The 19,179-nt window shown below is 45.7% G+C and overlaps 2 protein-coding genes across 2 annotated transcripts in view; one reads left to right on the plus strand and one right to left on the minus strand.

Moving 5' to 3' along the window:
- Positions 1-19,179, minus strand: part of LOC137656205 (BTB/POZ domain-containing protein 1-like) — a 406,727-nt gene that overhangs the window by 222,599 nt on the left and 164,949 nt on the right. The window lies entirely within an intron of this gene.
- LOC137644672 (BTB/POZ domain-containing protein 1-like) overlaps positions 1-19,179 on the plus strand; it is an 83,369-nt gene that overhangs the window by 9,103 nt on the left and 55,087 nt on the right. The window contains exon 2 of the mRNA XM_068377626.1: positions 12,203-12,441. Within this exon, the coding sequence (XP_068233727.1) occupies positions 12,216-12,441 (226 nt within the window). The 5' untranslated portion in view covers positions 12,203-12,215. The remainder of the gene's footprint in view (positions 1-12,202; positions 12,442-19,179) is intronic.

Genomic DNA, 19,179 nt, shown 5'->3' on the forward strand with positions numbered 1-19,179 from the left:
CGGTTTCACTTTGCAGAAAGAGTAAATCGATTCTGACTTTTTGTTCATTCTTCTTTCAAAGCTTAAATGTTTTAAATTCTATTTTAAAGGAACTTCTTAATTGAAAAACCTTTCAGTTTTTTCCTTTGGTCAAATAACTTGTTTATTGACGAAACGTAAGTGGGCTCTTCTCTTCGGTGCGAAATCAAGAGAGAGAGAGAGAGAGAGAGAGATAGAGACGGAGAGAGAGAGAGGAGAGAGAACGTTCCGATCTTTATTCTCGTCCCAAGCGAGTAACGTTGTTCTCGAGTTACTCTCGTCCCTAGTCTCTGTACGGGGAGAAAGGATAAAACGTTTTTAGTTTTTATTCTCGTCCCAAGGCACTGTACGGTGAGAGATTGAAAACGTAGTTTTGAATGAACTAGTGTTTAGTCTCTTTCCCAGCCACTGATCTTTTTATCTTAAAATATGTTTACTGGTTTTTTGCTTGTATTAATGTGCTTACATTATACGACTGATTTCGCAATTATAGCCTTTTGATGAGGGTAGAATTGCGTGCTTCAGGTAGAAATCAGTTTTATTCATACCTAATGTGAATTGTTAAAAAATTCGATTTCAGTGAAATAAGGGCAAAAGAGAAAATCGTAGTGATAAAGTGATATTGCGCAAAGTGTTATCAGTGTTGCGACCGAGGGTTCGTCTGTTCGTGCCTGTCGTTCGCCTAATCCGGGACCTCTTGCAAGCTCCCAAGCCCAGGGGAGAAGTAATGTCGTACGACTTATGGGTTCGAGAGGCCTTGATCAGCGAACAGACGTTCCCTCTATGGTATCAGGCGTATCTCACCAAGATCACCCCTACCATAAGGCGAGAGAGACGATTTTCTCCTCGTCATCCGAAGGCTTTTCGCATAAGAAACCGTGGAACAAGGTTTCGAGGCCCTTTAAGCGAAAGTCAGTCCTTTCAGGACAGGTCCAGCGTCCTGGTTTTAACTATTAGGACAGCTCTGACCCTATGCAGTCATCGGAAGACTGCTCGCCGCCTAAACAAAAGCGTAACACAGGCTCCGAGAGTCTTTTTGTAGGCAAGGTTTTGCAGTCTCAGACGTTACCCTCGTCTCTTACCGCAACCATTCCCGTTGATCCTAAATGGGTTGTACGGCAAGACATGCAGAATAAGCTTGCCTCTCTTATGGAAGACTATTCTGCCGATAAGGTTCACGTTGATCCTAGCCGTTTATCTCATCAAGATCCTGGCCTTCAGCCGCCCAAACGAACCTTTGTGCGTCCTGTTGACGTTGGCGTAGCTAAGTCACGTCAGTCACGATATGTAGAGCCTCACTCGATGCGGTAACGTGTTGATTTTCAGCCGCATTTGGACGTTAGGCCGCTTCCTAATGCTCCTGTTGACGTTCAGGACGTTCGCCAACCAGCGGAGTTGACTTGTTTTGACGCTGAGCGTCAACTTCCGCAGTCTAGAGTTGTTTTGACTGCTCAGACTAGGCAGTCAAAACAGTCTCGAGTGGACGCCGAGCGTCCTCCCGCACCTGTTGTTGTTGACAGTTCACAGACTGTTAAGCAGTTACATGACGTTGCGTCCTGGTCCGCTACTAATGCACCAGTGCGTGTGGACTCTGCTTGTAAAGCATTGCCACCACGGTAGGTCTCTCCCTTGCTTGAGACTCGGCTATTGTCGGACAAGGTTCCTTCAGATGAGGAAGTTGCTGTTCCCCCTCCTACTGATATTCCCTTGAGGACTCTGTCAGACGGAGAGGAGCCTAAAGCTGCTTAGCCCTCTATGGACTTTAAATAAATCATGCTGATTTTTAAGGATCTTTGTCCGGATCTTATTGTAACTGCTGCTCCTCGTTCGCCTAAACGTCAGAGTTTACACTAGGCCTAGCTACTTCGAAGCCGTTGTTTTATAAGCTAGTGCTCTCTCGCTCTTCTAAGAGAGCTTTACGTTTGCTAGGCGACTGGTTTATCACCAGGAGGAGTTTGGGGGAGACAGCCTTTGCTTTCCCTACTTTTAAGCTGGCTTATAGAGCGAGAGTCTGATATGACACGAGAGAAGTTCTCGACTTGGGAGTTCCTGCCCAGATAGACTTCTCAAACCTCATAGACTCTCCCTGGCGCCTGGCCATGAGACGCTCCAAGATTTTATGGTCGACTTCAGAGCTATTTTCGAACGTTTGAAGTTTTGCTGTACAATTATGTCATGCATAAACAAGGCTTTCAGGGATGGTTCCAATGATCTGACAGCCACGTTCTCTGCAGGAACAAGTCCCTCAGGGATGGCTCCAATGATCTGGCAGCCATGTTCACTGCAGGAGTACGTAAGAGGCAAGTGCGCTCAATGTGTTCATTGTCAAGACAAACTTCACGATGAAGTCTACCAGGCTGTCTTGACAGCATTTATGGAAGGCGACTGGATGGTCTCTCTCGACCTTCAGGAGGCATAATTCCACATTCCTATACACCCGGATTCCCAACCGTTTCTGAGGTTTGTTTACAGGAATGTGGGGTACCAGTTTCGAGCCCTGTGCTTTGGCCTCAGTCCTGCTCCTCTCGTGTTTACGAGGCTCATGAGGAATGTGGCAAAATCCCTCCATCTATCGGGGATCCGAGCATCCCTGTACTTGGACGACTGGCTTCTCAGAGCATCGTCCAGTCTTCGCTGTCTGCAGGATCTACATTGGACGTTGAGTCTGGCCAGGGAGTTGGGACTTTTGGTCAACCTAAAAGTCCCAACTGATCCCATCCCAGATTATTCTATATTTGGGGATGGAGATTCGCAGTCCAGTTTTTTTCGGGCTTTTCCGTCTGCCACCGAATAGAACAAGCCCTGCTCGAAGTCCAACTAATGCTGAAAAGAAAACGTTTGTTCAGTCAGGAGTTGGAACAGTCTCGTAGGGACTCTCTCATCCCTGGAGCAGTTTGTCTCACTAGGGAGACTACACCTTCTGCCTCTCCGGTTCCATCTAGCCTCTCACTGGAGCTAGGACAAGACGTTAGAGACGGTATCATTCCCAGTCTCCGAACCAGTAAAGGCATGCCTGAAATGGTGGGACAGCAATATCAGTCTGAGAGAGGGACTATCCCTAGCAGTCAAGAACCCAAACCACGTGTTGTTCTCAGGCGCGTCGGATTTGGGTTGGGGTGCGACCCTGGACGGTCGGGAATGCTCGGGTCTGTGGACCTCAAGTCAGAAGAGCATGCATATCAACGGCAAGGAGCTATTAGCAGTCCACTTGGTCTTGATGATATTCGAAAGCTTCTTCAAAACTAAGTAGTAGAGGTCAACTCAGACAACACCACAACTTTGGCGTACATCTCCAAGCAAGGAGGCACACACTCCTTCACGCTGCTCGAGATCGCAAGGGACCTTCTCTTATGGTCAAGAAATCGAGGCATCTCCCTGTTGACGAGATTCATCCAGGGGGACTTGAACGTCTTGGCAGACTGTCTCAGTCGGAGGGGTCAGGTGATACCCACGGAATGGACCCTCCACAAGGACGTGGGCAAGAGTCTTTGGGCTACTTGGGGTCAACCCACCATAGACCTCTTTGCCTCCTCGTTGACCAAAAGGTTACCAATCTATTGCTCTCCAGTCCTAGATACAGAAGCAATCCACATAGACGCGTTTCTACTGGATTGGTCTCTTCTGGACTTATATGCATTCCCACCATTCAAGATAGTCAACAAGGTACTGCAGAAGTTCGCCTCTCACGAAGGGACAAGGTTGACGTTGGTTGCTACCCTCTAGCCCGCGAGAGAGTGGTTCACCGAGGTACTTCAATGGCTGGTAGACTTTCCAAGAAGTCTTCCTCTAAGGGTAGATCTGTTACGTCAGCCCCACGTAAAGAATGTCCATCAAAGCCTCCCCGCTCTTCGTCTGACTTCCTTCAGACTATCGAAAGACTCTCAAGAGCTCGAGGCTTTTCGAAGGAGGCAGCCAGTGCGATTGCAAGAGCGAGGAGAGCTTCTACCATTAGAGTATACCAGTCGAAGTGGGAAGTCTTTTGAGACTGGTGCTAGTCAGCATCTGTGTCCTCGTCCAGTACCTCTGTAGCCCAAATCGCAGATTTTCTTTTACATCTGAGAAAGGTTCGCTCCCTTTCAGCTCCCACGATTAAGGGCTACAGGAGCATGTTGGCTTCGGTCTTTCGACATAGAGGCTTAGATCTTTCCAACAATAAAGATCTCCAAGATCTCCTTAAGTCTTTCGAGACCTCTAAGGAACGTCGTTTGGCAACTCCTGGATGGAACTTAGACGTGGTCATAAGGTTCCTCATGTCAGACAGGTTTGAGCCATTACATTCAGCCTCCCTGAAGGATCTCACCCTCAAGACTCTTTTCCTAGTGTGCTTAGCTTCGGCTAAAAGGGTCAGTGAACTTCATGCCTTCAGTAAGAACATCGGTTTTTCTACAGAAAAAGCCACTTGTTCACTTCAACTTGGTTTCCTGGCCAAAAAATGAACTGCCTTCTCGTCCTTGGCCTAAATCTTTTGATATTCCTTGCTTATCAGAGATCGTAGGCAACGAACTGGAAAGAGTATTATGTCCTGTTAGAGCTCTTAAGTTCTATTTAGCTCGTACTAAGTCATTACGAGGTAAATCTGAGGCATTATGGTGCTCAGTTAAGAAACCATCATTGCCTATGTCAAAGAATGCTTTGTCATATTTTATCAGATTTTTTAATACGAGAAGCTCATTCTCACTTGAATGAGAAAGACCGATGTTTGCTTAAGGTTAAGACGCACGAAGTTAGAGCTATAGCAACCTCCGTGGCCTTCAAGCAAAATAGATCTCTGCTAAGTATTATGGACGCGACTTTTTGGAGAAGCAAGTCAGTGTTCGCGTCATTTTACTTAAAAGATGTCCAGACTCTTTACGAGGACTGCTACACACTGGGTCCATTCGTTGCAGCGAGTGCAGTAGTGGGTGAGGGTTCTACCACTACATTACCCTAATTCCAATATCCTTTTTAATCTGTCTCTTGAAATGTTTTTTAATATTGTTTTTTGGGCTGTACGGAAGGCTAAGAAGCCTTTCGCATCCTTGTTGATTTGGCGGGTGGTCAAAGTCATTTCTTGAGAGCGCCCAGATTAGGGGTTTGATGAGGTCCTGTTAGTATGGGTTGCAACCCTTTATACTTCAGCTCCTGGGAGTCTTTCAGCATCCTAAGAGGATCGCTGGGCTTCGTGAGGAAGACAGACTTACAAGGCAGAGTAATCGTCTAAGTCAACTTCCTTACCAGGTACCTATATATTTTGGTTTTGTTATATTGATAACTATCAAAAACTCTTAGCTTATACGCTGTAAACTTAATTAACTCTGGTCTCTACCCACCGCCTTGGGTGTGAATCAGCTATTATATATTCACCGGCTAAGTTAAATATTTAAAAATGATATTTTAATTATAAAATAAATTTTTGAATATACTTACCCGGTGAATATATAATTTTCAATATTAAACTTACCCGATGATCATATAGCTGTCAGCTCTGCTGCCCGACAGAAAAACCTACGGGCGGAATACGCCAGCGATCGCTATACAGGTGGGGGTGTACATCAACAGCGCCATCTGTCAAGTAGGTACTCAAGTACTCGATGTCAACACAGAACTTGAACTCGTTTTGGATAGATTTAATTATGGTGACAAAGAGAGTATGGACTCTCTTTCACTTTTAAATGGCCGACCCTTCCCTTAGACGGAAGTGTGTTTAGGTTTTTAGTAATTTTGCTTAACACGTTATAGATCTATATATTTTATATCTCTCCGCCTTTATTAGGCCTCTTCGATTAACTTTCCTTTTATTATAAACATATAAAAATAAATTTTTATGTTTTGTTTATATGCGACCTTTTCTGATAGTAGGCGGTCCTAACTTGGAACCGAAGTTAATCAACGTGAGCCCGTTATATCGTATTTAACCTTTAAAGAATTTAAAACTTTTTAAATTTAATGTTTTATGAAAGAATTTCTTTGATAGTCTCGTACTGTTTTCAAAGATGAACTAACGTTTAGTTTTTTTAGTCTACGCAGTTGTTGACGTTCAGGACGTTCAACATGCGCTCTATCGTTACGATAGAGAGAGAGTGTATCACGGTTTCACTTTGCAGTAAGAGTAAACCGATTCTGGCGTTTCGTTCATTCTTTCTTAGCTTAAATGGTTTAAATTCTAAATTAAAGGAACTTTTTATTTGGAAAACCTTTCAGTTTTTTTCCTTTAGCAAATAACATGTTTTGACGATATATAATTGGGCTCTTCTCTCAGGTGCGAAATCTAGAGAGAAAGAGAGAGATAGAGACGGAGGGAGAGAGAGGAGAAAAAAAAAAAAACGTTTCGTTCAAGCGGGTAACGTTGTTCTTGTTTTACTCTCCTCCCTAGTCGCTGTAGGGGAAGAAGGTAAAACGTTTCTAGGGTTTTATTCTAGTTCCCAGGCTATGTGCGGTGAGAGATTGTAAACGTAGTTTATTTGAACTAGTGTTTAGTCTCTTTCCCAGCCACTGAATTCTTTATCTTTATATATATGTTTTCTGTTGCATTATACGACTGTTTTCGCAATTACTACCTTTTAATGAAGGGTAGGATTGCGTGTTTCAGGTAGAAATCAGTAAAAGTTTCGATTTCAGTGAAATAAGTGCAAAACAGAAAATCAAAGTGATAAAGTGATATGCGCAAAGTGTTACAGTGTTGCGTCCGAGGGTTCGTCTGTTCGTGCCTGTCGTTCACCTAGTCAGGGACCTCTTGCAAGCTCCCAAGCCCAGGGGAGAAGTAATGTTGAACGACTTATGTGTTCGTCAGGCCTTGATCAACGAACAGACGTTTTTCCCTCCGTGGTTTCGGGCGTATCTACCCAAGATCGCCCCACCCACACAAAGACGAGAGAGCCCATTTACTTCTCGTCTGCGGAAGAGGTTTCTGGTAAGAAACCTTGGACCAAGGTCTCGCAGCTTATTAAGTGCAAGTCGGTCCCTTCCGCGCAAGTCCAACGGCCCAGGTGTAGCCACTGGGTCAGTTCGGACTCGCTGCAGTCTTCCGATGACTGCACACCTCCTAAGAGAGGTAAAGCGGTACCGCAACAGGCAGTAACACCGTCTGTTGCCGCACCTGCTGCTGTAGACCCTAAGTGGTCTTTGCTACAGTCTATGCAGACACAGTTAGCATCTTTTTTGCAGGAGTATCGTGCGGAGAAGGTTGACGCTGCACCCGTTAGCCTACAACCTACCACGGTTGTGCGCCCAGCAGACGCTGTGGCTGCCTGCTCCCACACTCCAGCTGTGAGAGCTCCTCCACCCATGCGCAGTCGACCCTGCCAGACGCATGCTGACGTTCACAGACGCACGGAACCCTCCGTTGACGTGCGTGTGCTACCACAACAACAGGAGGGTGGAGTTAAGCTGCCGTGTTTTGACACGGTGCGTCAGCCTCCGCAACCCACTGTGGTTACCGCCACTCGCCCGCAGCAGACTAGTCAGTCAGGAGTTGAGGCTTCCCCACACAGCTTTGGTTGTTGCCAGCTCACAGACTGTCAAGCAGTTACATAACGTTGCCTTCTGGTCTGCTACTTATGCACCAGTGCTGTATGTCCTCACGCACCTGTTGTGGTTGACAGTTCAGTTTTTTGACAGTTCACAGACTGTCAAGCAGTTACATAACGTTGCCTTCTGGTCTGCTGCTAATGCACCAGTGCTGTATGTCCTCACGCACCTGTTGTGGTTGACAGTTCAGTTTTTGACAGTTCACAGACTGTCAAGCAGTTACATAACGTTGCCTTCTGGTCTGCTGCTAATGCACCAGTGAGACCCTCACTGAGATAACCTAGCTTTTCTCGGACTAGGTTCCTGTAGATGAGAAAGTGCTGTTCTCCCTCCTACTGATATTCCTTTGAGGACTCTGTCATTTGGAGAGGAGCCTTAAGCTGCTTAGCCTCCTATGGACTTTAATTAAATCATGATGATTTTTTTTAAGGATCTTCGTCCGGATCTTGTAACTGCTGCTCCTCGTTCGCCTCACGTCAGAACTTACACTAGGCCTAGCTACTTCGAAGCCGTTGTTGTTAAGCTAGTGCTCTCTCGCTCTCCTAGAGAGCGTTACGTTGGCTAGGCGACTGGTTTTTGCACCAGGAGGAGTTTTAGGGATTCAGCCTTTGATTTCCCTTCTTTTAAACTGGCTTATAGAGCGAGAGTCTGATAGGACACGAGAGAAGTTCTCGGCTTGGGAGTTCATGCCTCTGCCCAGATAGACTTCTCAATTCTGGTAGACTCGCCCTGGCGCCTAGCCAGGAGACGCTCCAAGTTGTTTACAGGTCAACTTCTCAACTTTTGTGAGCCTTTGAAGTTTTGCTGTACTATTATGTCACACATAACAAGGCTTTCAGGGATGGTAAATGGTTCCGCCTCAGTTGCTAACCCCGTCTGTTGCCACACCTGCTCCCGTAGACCCTAAAGGGCTTTGCTGCAAGACATGCAGTCCAAGCTTGCGTCCTTGGTAGAGGACTTAAATGCGGAGAAGAACCTTCTGGCCAACAACCTTCCAACCGGTTGGTTGTGCGCCCTGTTGACGCTGAGGTAACCTACTCGCGTCTGCCAGTTGAGGTGGTTCCTCCTTCTGGCCAACAACCTTCCAACCGGTCGGTTGTGCGCCCTGTTGACGCTGAGGTAACCTACTCGCGTCTGCCAGTTAAGGTGGTTCCTCCACCGATGCGACCCAGTGTGGGTTGCCAGTCGCACGTTGACGTTAAGCGACGCTCGGAGGTGGTTGTTGACATTCAGGACGTTCAACAACCAGCAGAGGTGACTTGTTGTGACGCAGTGCGTCAACCTCAGCAACCCGGTAGGGTGTTGACTGCACAACCCAGACAGTCTAGACAGTTTCGGGTTGACGCTGTACTTCCTCGCGCACCCATGGTTGTTGACAGTTCACAGACTGTGCAGCAGTTCCATGATTTTGCGTCCGGCTCCGTCACGCATCCACCAGTGCGACCGGATTCAGCGAGTCAGACGTTGCCCACTCCGTTGCCGTTTCCTCATCAGTTTCGGATGAGGAACCCTCTGATGAGGATGTTGCTGAACAAGACGATCAGCCCCCAGCCCTGCTATCCATCCAGAAGATGCTGAAGAAGGAACGCTGCCCAGTCAGGCTGTGGATGAGTCTGGTAGGGACACTGTCATCCGTGGATCAATTTGTGTCACTAGGAAGACTACTCCTCCGTCCTCTTCTATACCATCTAGCTTTTCACTGGAAAAAGGACAAGACGCTAGAAGCGGTCTCGATCCCGGTTTCCGGAAAGATAAAGTCTTGTCTGACTTGGTGAAAGGACTATATCAACCTTAGAGAGGGTCTTCCCTTGACTGTTCAGACTCCCAACCACGTTCTCTTCTCGGACGCATCGGACGTAGGCTGGGGTGCGACATTAGACGGTCGGGAATGCTCGGGATTATGGAACTCGAGTCAAAGGACAATGCATTTCAACTGCAAGGAGCTACTGGCAGTAAGTCTGACCTGGAAAAGCTTCAGGTCTCTCCTTCAAGGCAAGTGGTGGAGGTGAACTCGGACAACACCACGGCTTTGGAGTACATCTCCAAGCAAGGAGGGACCTACTCTCTGACATTGTACGAGATTGCAAGGGACCTCCTCACCTGGTCAAAAGGTCTAGACATATCACTAGTAACGAGGTTCATCCAAGGCAACTTGAATGTCATGGCAGATTGTCTCAGTCGGAAGGGGGCAAATAATTCCAACAGAATGGACCCTCCACAAGGATGTAGGCTAGAGACTTTGGGCCACCTGGGGCCAGCCAACCATAGATCTCTTCGCAACCTCGATGACCAAGAGGCTCCCAATATTTTGCTCACCAATCCCAGACCCAGCAGCAGTTCATATAGATGCCTTTCTACTAGATTGGTCACATCTAGATCTATATGCATTCCCTCCGTTCAAGATTGTCAACAAGGTACTGCAGAAGTTCGCCTCTCTCGAAGGGACAAGGTTGACGCTAGTTGCTTCCCTCTGGCCCACGAGAGAATGACTCACCGAGGTACTTCGATGGCTAGTAGACGTTCCCAGAACACTTCCCCTAAGGGTGGACCTTCGACGTCAGCCACGCGTAAAGAAGGTACACCAAGGCCTCCACGCTCTTCGTCTGACTGCCTTCAGACTATCGAAAGACTCTCGAGAGCTAGAGGCTTTTCGAAGGAGGCAACCAGAGCGTTTGCTAGAGCAAGGAGAATATCCACCCTTAGAATCTACCTATCGAAGTGGGAAATCTTCCGAAACTGGTGCAAGTCAGTATCCGTATCCTCGACCAGTACCTCTGTAACTCAAATAGCTGACTTTCTCTTATATCTGAGGAAAGAACGATCTCTTTCAGCTCCCACTATCAAGGGTTACAGAAGCATGTTGGCATCAGTCTTCCGTCACAGAGGCTTAGATCTTTCCAACAATAAAGATCTACAGGACCTCCTTAAGTCTTTTGAGACCACGAAGGAGCGTCGTTTGGTTACACCTGGTTGGAATTTAGACGTGGTACTAAGATTCCTTATGTCAGACAGGTTCGAACCGCTTCAATCAGCCTCCCTGAAAGATCTCACCTTTAAGACTCTTTTCCTGATATGCTTAACCACAGCTAAAAGAGTCAGTGAGATTCATGCCTTCAGCAAGAACATCGGATTCTCATCCGAAACGGCTACATGTTCTACAATTTGGTTTTCTAGCCAAACACGAGCTGCCTTCTCGGCCTTGACCAATATCGTTCGATATTCCAAACTTATCGTATGGTTGGAAATGAACTAGAAAGAGTATTATGTCCTGTAAGAGCTCTTAAGTTCTTTTTAAAAACCTTTACGAGGCCCGTCTGAAGCTTTATGGTGTTCAGTTAAGAATCCATCTTTGCCTATGTCAGTGAATGCTTTATCCTATTTTATCAGACTGTTAATACGAGAAGCTCATTCCCATCTGAATGAGGAAGACCAAGCTTGGCTGAAGGTAAGGACACACGAAGTTAGAGCCGTCGCAACTTCCGTGGCCTTTAAACAAAATAGATCTCTGCAAGTATATTCGACGCAACCTATTGGAAAAGCAAATCAGTGTTCGCGTCTTTTATCTTAAGAATGTCCAGTCTCTTTACGAGAACTGCTACACTCTGGGACCATTCGTAGCAACGAGTGCAGTAGTGGTGAGGGCTCGACCACTGCAATTCCCTAATTCCATAACCTTTTTTAATCTTTCTCTTGAAATGTTTTTTTTTATTGTTTTTGGGTTGTCCGGAAGGCTAAGAAGCCTTTTGCATCCTACTTGATTTGGTGGGTGGTCAAAGTCATTTCTTGAGAAGCGCCTAGATTAGAGGTTTTGATGAGGACCTTTAGTATGGGTTGCAACCCTTCATACTTCAGCTCCTAGGAGTCGCTCAGCATCCTATGAGGATCGCGAGGCTCAGTAAGGAAGACGTACTTAAAAAGGCAGAGTAATTGTTCAAGTCGACTTCCTTACCAGGTACTTATTTATTTTATGTTTGTTATTTTGAATAACTGCTAAAATGAAATACGGAATACTTAGCTCATAATAATGTCAACATGTAATGCTGGTCTCTACCCACCCCCCTGGGTGTGAATCAGCTATATGATCATCGGGTAAGTTTAATATTGAAAAATGTTATTTTCATTAGTAAAATAAATTTTTGAATATACTTACCCGATGATCATAAATTAAAGGACCCACCCGTCCTCCCCAATAGAGACCCAGTGGACCGAGGAGAAAATTGGTTCTGTGTTGACATCGAGTACTTGAGTACCTACTTGACAGATGGCGCTGTTGATGTACACCCCCACCTGTATAGTGATCGCTGGCGTATTCCGCCCGTAGGTTTTTCTGTCGGGCAGCAGAGCTGACAGCTATATGATCATCGGGTAAGTATATTCAAAAACTTATTTTACTAATGAAAATAACATATTAAAGGCCCTCCCTTCCTCCCCAATAGAGACGCAGCGGGACGAGAAGAATTGAAGGGTTTGTTTACATGCAAGAGTGGTATCTGGCCGATAGTTGGCGCTGGTGGGCACACCCGCAACCTTCATAGCGATCGCTCGCGAGTTTTTTGAGTGTGTTTTCTGTCGAGCCGCTGAGTAGCAGCTATTATATATTCACCGGGTAAGTATATTCAAAAATTTATTTTATAATTAAAATATCATTTTTCAAAAGTAATATTTTTATTATTTTCAGGCTGGACAGCAATATGGCTTGGGCAAGTAACACCAACCCTTCAAATGGCACCTTCTCCCGTCTTCGAAACATGAGGGATAGCGAATTAAGCTCTTCAGAGGAATGTCTAGCTTATAATGGTGGGGAATGCCCTGAGAATGGTGAGGCAGGTAATATATCAGCTTCCACATCACCAACAAGTTTGCCCTCTAATCATCAACCCAACATAGCTCATTCTACAAGTGGATCATTACCATCAGGTGAGTATAACTATTCTCTTATTTTCAGGAATACTTTTTATTATTACTAAATATTTTGGCAATATTTTGCAAATTTGATCAATGATTGAATACGACAAATTTGGAAGTAATTTGTATTTTTCCTAACGATAACAAACCTTGAGCTATTTATAGGGATTATACTTTTGCCAAAACTAGAATATTAGCCATAACACCTGTATTGTCTCGTCCCTATTTATCGCAGGGAGGACTAATCAGGGGACAGGTGATGGCAGGCCAATTTGTATAAATACCTCAAGCTTTTTATCATTAGGAAAAAATACAAATTAACTTTCAAATTTTGTCATATGTTCCAACACAAAATACAAAACCTTTTGCTATTTATAAGGATGACTCACTCATTAGGATGGTGGAAGTCCGAACCAGCTTGCCAGTGTTTGACCGAGGGTTTTCCCATACGTGCTCCGCACGTAACAGGGAGAAACCCTGACACCTCACTAAATTTGTGCAAAGCACGTTAAGGGGCCTGAGCAGTCTGTGTGATTGTGTGATATTAGCAGTGTACTAGTCTTGGTAAGACTTCTCAGAACCAAAGGAATCTTTGGATTAACCATAGACCATACCCAATCCCTTGTTGGGGGTATGGGGACGTAGCAAGTATATATCTCTATACCAGGTTACATAAGATAAATGATCTTACCTGCATACAGCAGAGGCCAGCTTTGCAGAGTACTGTAAGTGCTGTTCCCCCACAGGTGGGAAGATGAAAGAAAGAAAGAGCCAGTCATTCTTTATCATTCATCCCAGATTTAACCAGGGTTAAACTTTGCCCTCCACTATCTGCTACTGTCCATCAAGGGAGGCGTTTAAACCATTTATTGTGTAGCCACCACAGGGCCAATGGAAAACATCTCCATGTTCCTGTGGGTCATGTCTTGGAGGAAGTGGGCGTTGAAGGTCATTTGACGCCTCTTGTACACCCCCGCTCATGAAGCCTGTGTCACACAGTAGTTGTTTTTAAACGCTAGGGACATACTCCTGTCCCAAACGTTATGAGCTTTAGGTCTCCTCTATTGAGGAGAAGGATCAGGATACAATGCCCGATCTATGACTTTGCGAATCCAAGCTAAGAACGTGTTCTTGTTTATCCTTCTCTTGACCTTCCCCGAGCTGATGAAGAGTGCTGACACTCGGGGGCAAGCTCCTGTAGATCTCTGGAGGTAGCACCTCAAGTTCTTCCCCAGCAGCTCTTCTAGGAGAAGGACACTCCAAAATCAAATCATTGCTCTCCAGTCTTGGGGAGTGCCATAGCCTCTGTACCATGGTCTTCCACTGTCGGGTTAGAGTTCTCTTGCTGAGGGTACACTCTGGCACACTATTCTATCTTATTTCTCTTCCTCTTGTTTTGTTCAAGTTTTTATAATTTATTGTGGAAATATTTATTTTAATGTTGTTACTGTAATTAAGATATTTTATTTTTCTTGTTTTCTTTCCTCACTGGGCTATTTTCCCTGTTGGAGCCTCTGGGCTTATGGCATCCTGCTTTTCCAACTAGGGTTGTAGCTTAGCAAGTAATAATAATAATGATGACAGTGGCTGTTAATTTTGATCATTGCTTATGGTACGAAGGACTCCCAATTTGAATGGTTCAAATCTGGTATCTAAGCTGCCAGGAACGAAGTCAAGTATTACCTTGCCCATCGCGGTGAATGAGAGAAGTCAAAGGCACACCATGAAATTCGGCAACTATTTTTACCGTAGCCAACACAACTGGGAGACCTGTCTTCAAGGTCAGGCGAAGATCATTTGTTTGGGTCCAGGGTCGTTGGGGGCCACCGTTCAGGGACCGAACGATGCTAACCATGCTCCATGGAAGAGGTCTAAATTCTGACCTGGGGGCAGGTAGGTTCGAAACTCCATATGAGCAGTGACAATGCCAACGCAGAGGAAAGGTTAATTTCTTTCGTCTTGAAGGCACACGGACGAGCGGTAGCCTTTCATCGCCAAGACCGAGAGAAGTTTTACCCCTAAAGGTATCCAAAAAAGCTTTGCAACGTCGGAAAGTGGCAACGAGTGGGAAAATACCCCATCCACGACACCAGCCACCAAAGGCAGTCCTGTTAGCCGGCAACTGGAGAATTTCAGAGGTATCTGGAACATCCTTTTGCAATTTGCTATGAAAGCTTCTCCGTGTAAGGAGGTGTTGGAAAGTGTCCAGGCGTGAAGAATGTAGGAGACCTATGGCTCTGTAAGAGGTGATCACATGTTGCTGCGTGAGTAGATCATGTCTTGGAGGGAGTTCTCTCTGGACTTGAGTCAGCAGCTGAAAAGGTATGGGAACCATCCCGCAGATGCGAAGCAGAGCTAAGAGGGTCATTGCCAGGTTGCGGATGATCTTGCCTTGTTAAGCACCCTTGTCATCAAGTAGCACGATGTAAAAGGGCTAAAACACCGATGACCCGCCGTTGCTGAATGCATCCTGCCTTAGAGCCTGGGGATATGGGACTGGTGAACAGTAGAGCGGAAGCCCATTGTTCGTGGACGCTGGAAGAAATCCACTATCGGGGTACCCCTCAAAGTCAGGAACTTTTAGGCCACTCGATGATACAAAGATTGCCCAGGGACCACTATCTGAGTAGCTCTGCTCAGAAGATTGTAAGCACATTCCTGCTTTTCCAGAATGTATTGAGCTGATATGGAAACCGAGTTGTCTTCTGCCCATTTTGCCTACAATGCTTGAAGACAAGAGGTGCTGCGAAAAACAGGTACCGCCTTGTTTGTTCTACGTGAATGACTACCATGGTACAGTGTTGTCGCTCACCAATACCACTGAGTGACCCGCCAGGGCCTGATGTATCTGCTGTAGGGCTAAGAAAGGCTGCCCTCATCTCTAGGAGATTAAAATGACAGTGCCATTCGGACTCTGACCAGAGCCTGGAGGCCAAGTGGTACACCATGTGGTCCCCCCCTTTCTTTGATGCATCTGAAGGGAGCATCAAAACCAGGGAAGGGATGAGGAGGTCAACTCCTCGGCAGAGATTCTTGTTTTTCAGCCATCTTATCAGTTCTATCTCCTGCCCGGGTCCCATAGAGACCAGAGAAAAGGGAGATCCCTCGTGCTGAACCACCTGGGATCTGGCTGCCCCTGAAGAGGTTGAATTTGAAGGAGTCCGATACGAACTTGATGAATCAGAGTGAAATGGTGACCCATGAGACATAACCACTGCTGGCTGAAAGTGCATCTCGTAGAAGGAAGAGACTACCGCCATCTTCCACCTTGGACACCGTCGTTCTGAGGAAAACTTTTGTAAGCTGATGACGATGAACAACGATATCGCTCGAGATTGACTTAAATCCTCAGATCGCGGTAAACTCGAGTTGTCTCGTTGGTGATGAAGGTAAGCCACAGAGTCTCTTAGGATCAGCCAGTCATCCCGAAGTCTATGGAGAATGGAGCCAAACCTGTAGCCTCAGGTTGACACTAGGGTAAAAACTCTTGTGAAAACCTGAGATGCTATTGAAACTGAAGCACCGCACCTTGACATGGTATGCTTGTATGATCAAAGATACTTCCTTGATGACGGATGTCATGGAATCCAGGAGTATGAATCCTAGTGGTCGAACACGCACAGGAAGTCCTGTGGACTAACTGCTTTTTTGAACGTATGCCTTCTCGCCGAACAGAGTTTGAGGAACTAACTTATTCTAGGAGGAAAGGACAAAAAGTGGACACTTCTTTTATAGAAAACTGACTAGAAGCTCGGAGATACCTTGATGAAATACGTTGTTCTGCCAAAAAGATCTAACAATTGAGTGGAGTCCAACCGGATGTTTTGATTCGTGTAGATAAAAGAGAGAACTGCCCTTACACCTCAACAGGTGGGTGGAAGAAATGATGTGCATGCTCTTGTAACTGAGTCGCAGATTCTCTGTCCTTGCCGAAACGAGACGAGTACTCCAAACACGGAAGTAGGTATTACCCACTACAGGTTGTATAAGCCTCTCTGGAGGAGGATCCCATGGATGGAGGGCTGAGGTTGCTTGTACAAGTTCCGAGGGAGCGTAGGCCGATGGAGACAGAGCAAGAGGAGAGGAATCTTTGCATATAAGTTCCTATAGCTGTAACATAAGTATGAGGTGAATTTAATCCACTAGAACAGAGGTAATGAAAAAAGGAATACTGTAACCCTAGGGGGTTATGTTTCCCAATGCAGGTGTGAAGGGCTGATGAGAAGATCCAAAGAATCGGTCCAAAATCCGTTACGGAGATCAGACAAGTTCTCGAACTTGTAGAGAGAAGAGAATCTAATAACCCTAAAGGATTTTGTTCACAAGATTCGTTCTAAATCACAGGAGAAAGGCGGCAGAGGCGATTGGTCTAAAGACTTTTGTTGCAGCAACTAACGAAGGTCTTATCAAAGGATATGTCGGCTTGTAAGGTAACCATATACTGTACCATAAAGTGATATAAGTGAAGAGGTAGTGAGCAAAAGAGGCAACTTCGTCCCTGAGGCACACAGAATGTCAGCCCACTAGTAGTAGAAGTAGTAGTATTAGTAGTGGTCGTAGTGCGAAGAAAACATTCGTGAATGCTGACGAGGACTGGAGAGTCGATGAAAAAGACTGCCAATCATATGCTTGGGCTCTTCAAAACTCAAAGAAGATGAAAGCATCAGGAACTGAATACAGTACACTGTACTTGTGTGAAACAACAAATTCCAAGAAGTGCCAAGTTTGATATTTGTGCTTTACTCTGCTCCTTGATGGAGAGTGCTGGGTTAGGTTAAAAAAGGGAGTGCGTGCAAAAATAACTCAACTGTAAGTCATGGGAAGCACTACCAAAATAGCACAACTTTGAAGAGACCGAAGGATGATGATCTGTGTTGTCTAGATGAGGATACTCTCCAAGGAACAGGGAAATAGAGTCTTTCTGGAAAGATCAGTGTGTTTGTTTGAAGTGAGGATCGCAGCCGGTAGAGTTATGTGACCCCCCCAGAAGTTCTCCGTTAAACAAAGTTTGAAAAAACACAATGGGACGAGGCTTCAGAGACTTTTTGGTGGCCGTTGGCGAATCTACCCGCAAGTCGGAAGAGCTGTTTGTCAAAGGCAAGGGAAGGAAAAGCAGTGAGCTGCTGGCTAGTGTGACACTGAATAGTGGTCACTATCAGAAGTTGGGACGAGCTGTATGCAGAGGCAGAACAAGATTGGAACCAAGCAGAAACGGGAAACCAGCTGATCGGTGTTGCCTTGTTGTAGGTTATGGAGTGCGGACGATCATAAGTAGAAGAAAACGTCAGGAGCTGGAAGTAGTTGCTGGGACACAAGAAACCTGGAAGAGAGTTGACGAGCGATGGGTATCTGACAGATGATGGCGAGCTGATAGGTGATGCTAATGGGTGACCATGGGCAATCACGAGCTGAGGACATAGCTGACGGGCAATCGAGGGCTGATAAGTGATCAAGGGCGATCACAAGCTGACGGGCGATCAGGGTTGATCACGAGCTAATGGGTGATCGTCAGCGATTGCGAGCTGACGGCATAGCTGCAGTAGGACTGGGCGAGGTGTGTCTGCTAGACGAGTCGAGTCAACTTGGAGAGGCAAGTCTGCTGGCAAGACGAGTCAACTGTCTGACTAGTCAAAGGACCCAATAACTCTCTAGCAGTAGTATCTCAACAGGTGGCTGGTGCCTTGATCAATCTACTACCAACCCAGTTGACTTGTCTCGACAGTAGATTCGCCTCGCCAAGTTGATTTGTCTCACCCAGCAGACTCGTCTCATCTCACTCAGCAGACTCGTCACATTGCTCCCAGCTGACTCATCGCACCCAGCAGAGTCTGCTGGGCGAGACGAATCAACTTGGCGAGGCGAACCTACTGGCGAGACAAGTCAACTTTGTAGGTAGTAGGTTGGTCAAGGCACCAGCCACCTGTTGAGATACTACTGCTAGAGAGTTATTGGGTCTTTTGATTGGCCAGACAGTACTACATTAGATCCCTCTCTCTGGTTACGGCTCATTTCATCTTTGCCGACACATACACTGAATAGTCTGGCCTATTCTTTACACATTCTCCTCTCTAGTCATACACTTGACAAACTGAAATTACCAAACAATTCTTCTCTCAAGAGGTTAACTACTACACTGTAATTGTTCAGTGGCTACTCTCCTCTTGTTATGGGTAGAAGAGACTCTTTAGCTATAGTAAGCAGCTCTTCTAGGAGAAGGACACTCCAAAATCAAACCATTGTTCTCTGGTCTTGGGTAGCGCCATAGCCTCTGTACTATGGTCTTCCACTGTCTTTGGTTAGAGATCTCTTGCTTGATGGTGTACACCAGGCACACTATTCTATCTTGTTTCTCTTCTTATTGTTATTTTGAAATTTTTATCCTCTTGTTATTTTCAAGTTTTTATAGTTTATATATGAAAGATTTATTTTAATATTATTATTGTTCTTAAACAAGTTTTTCCTTATTTCCTTTCCTCATTGGCCTGTTTTCCTTGTTGGAGCCTTTGGGATAATAGCATCTTGCTTTTCCAATTAGGATTGTAGCTTAGCAAATAATAATTTCTGGGCTCAAACTGTGTCGCTCCGTGAAATGCTCCTTAAAGCACCATTTCAAAGGTATAAATACTGCTAAATATACCACAGAAAAAAGTTGCATGGAATGCTAGGAATATATCCAGCTCGCTCACCTGGGGTGAGCGAGGGTGTCGGTATTTAAACTGGGGTGAGTGATACCACTACCAGAGATCCCTT

This window comes from Palaemon carinicauda, chromosome 1, assembly GCF_036898095.1.
Source record: "Palaemon carinicauda isolate YSFRI2023 chromosome 1, ASM3689809v2, whole genome shotgun sequence".
In the NCBI taxonomy this organism is placed as follows: Eukaryota; Metazoa; Arthropoda; class Malacostraca; order Decapoda; family Palaemonidae; genus Palaemon; species Palaemon carinicauda.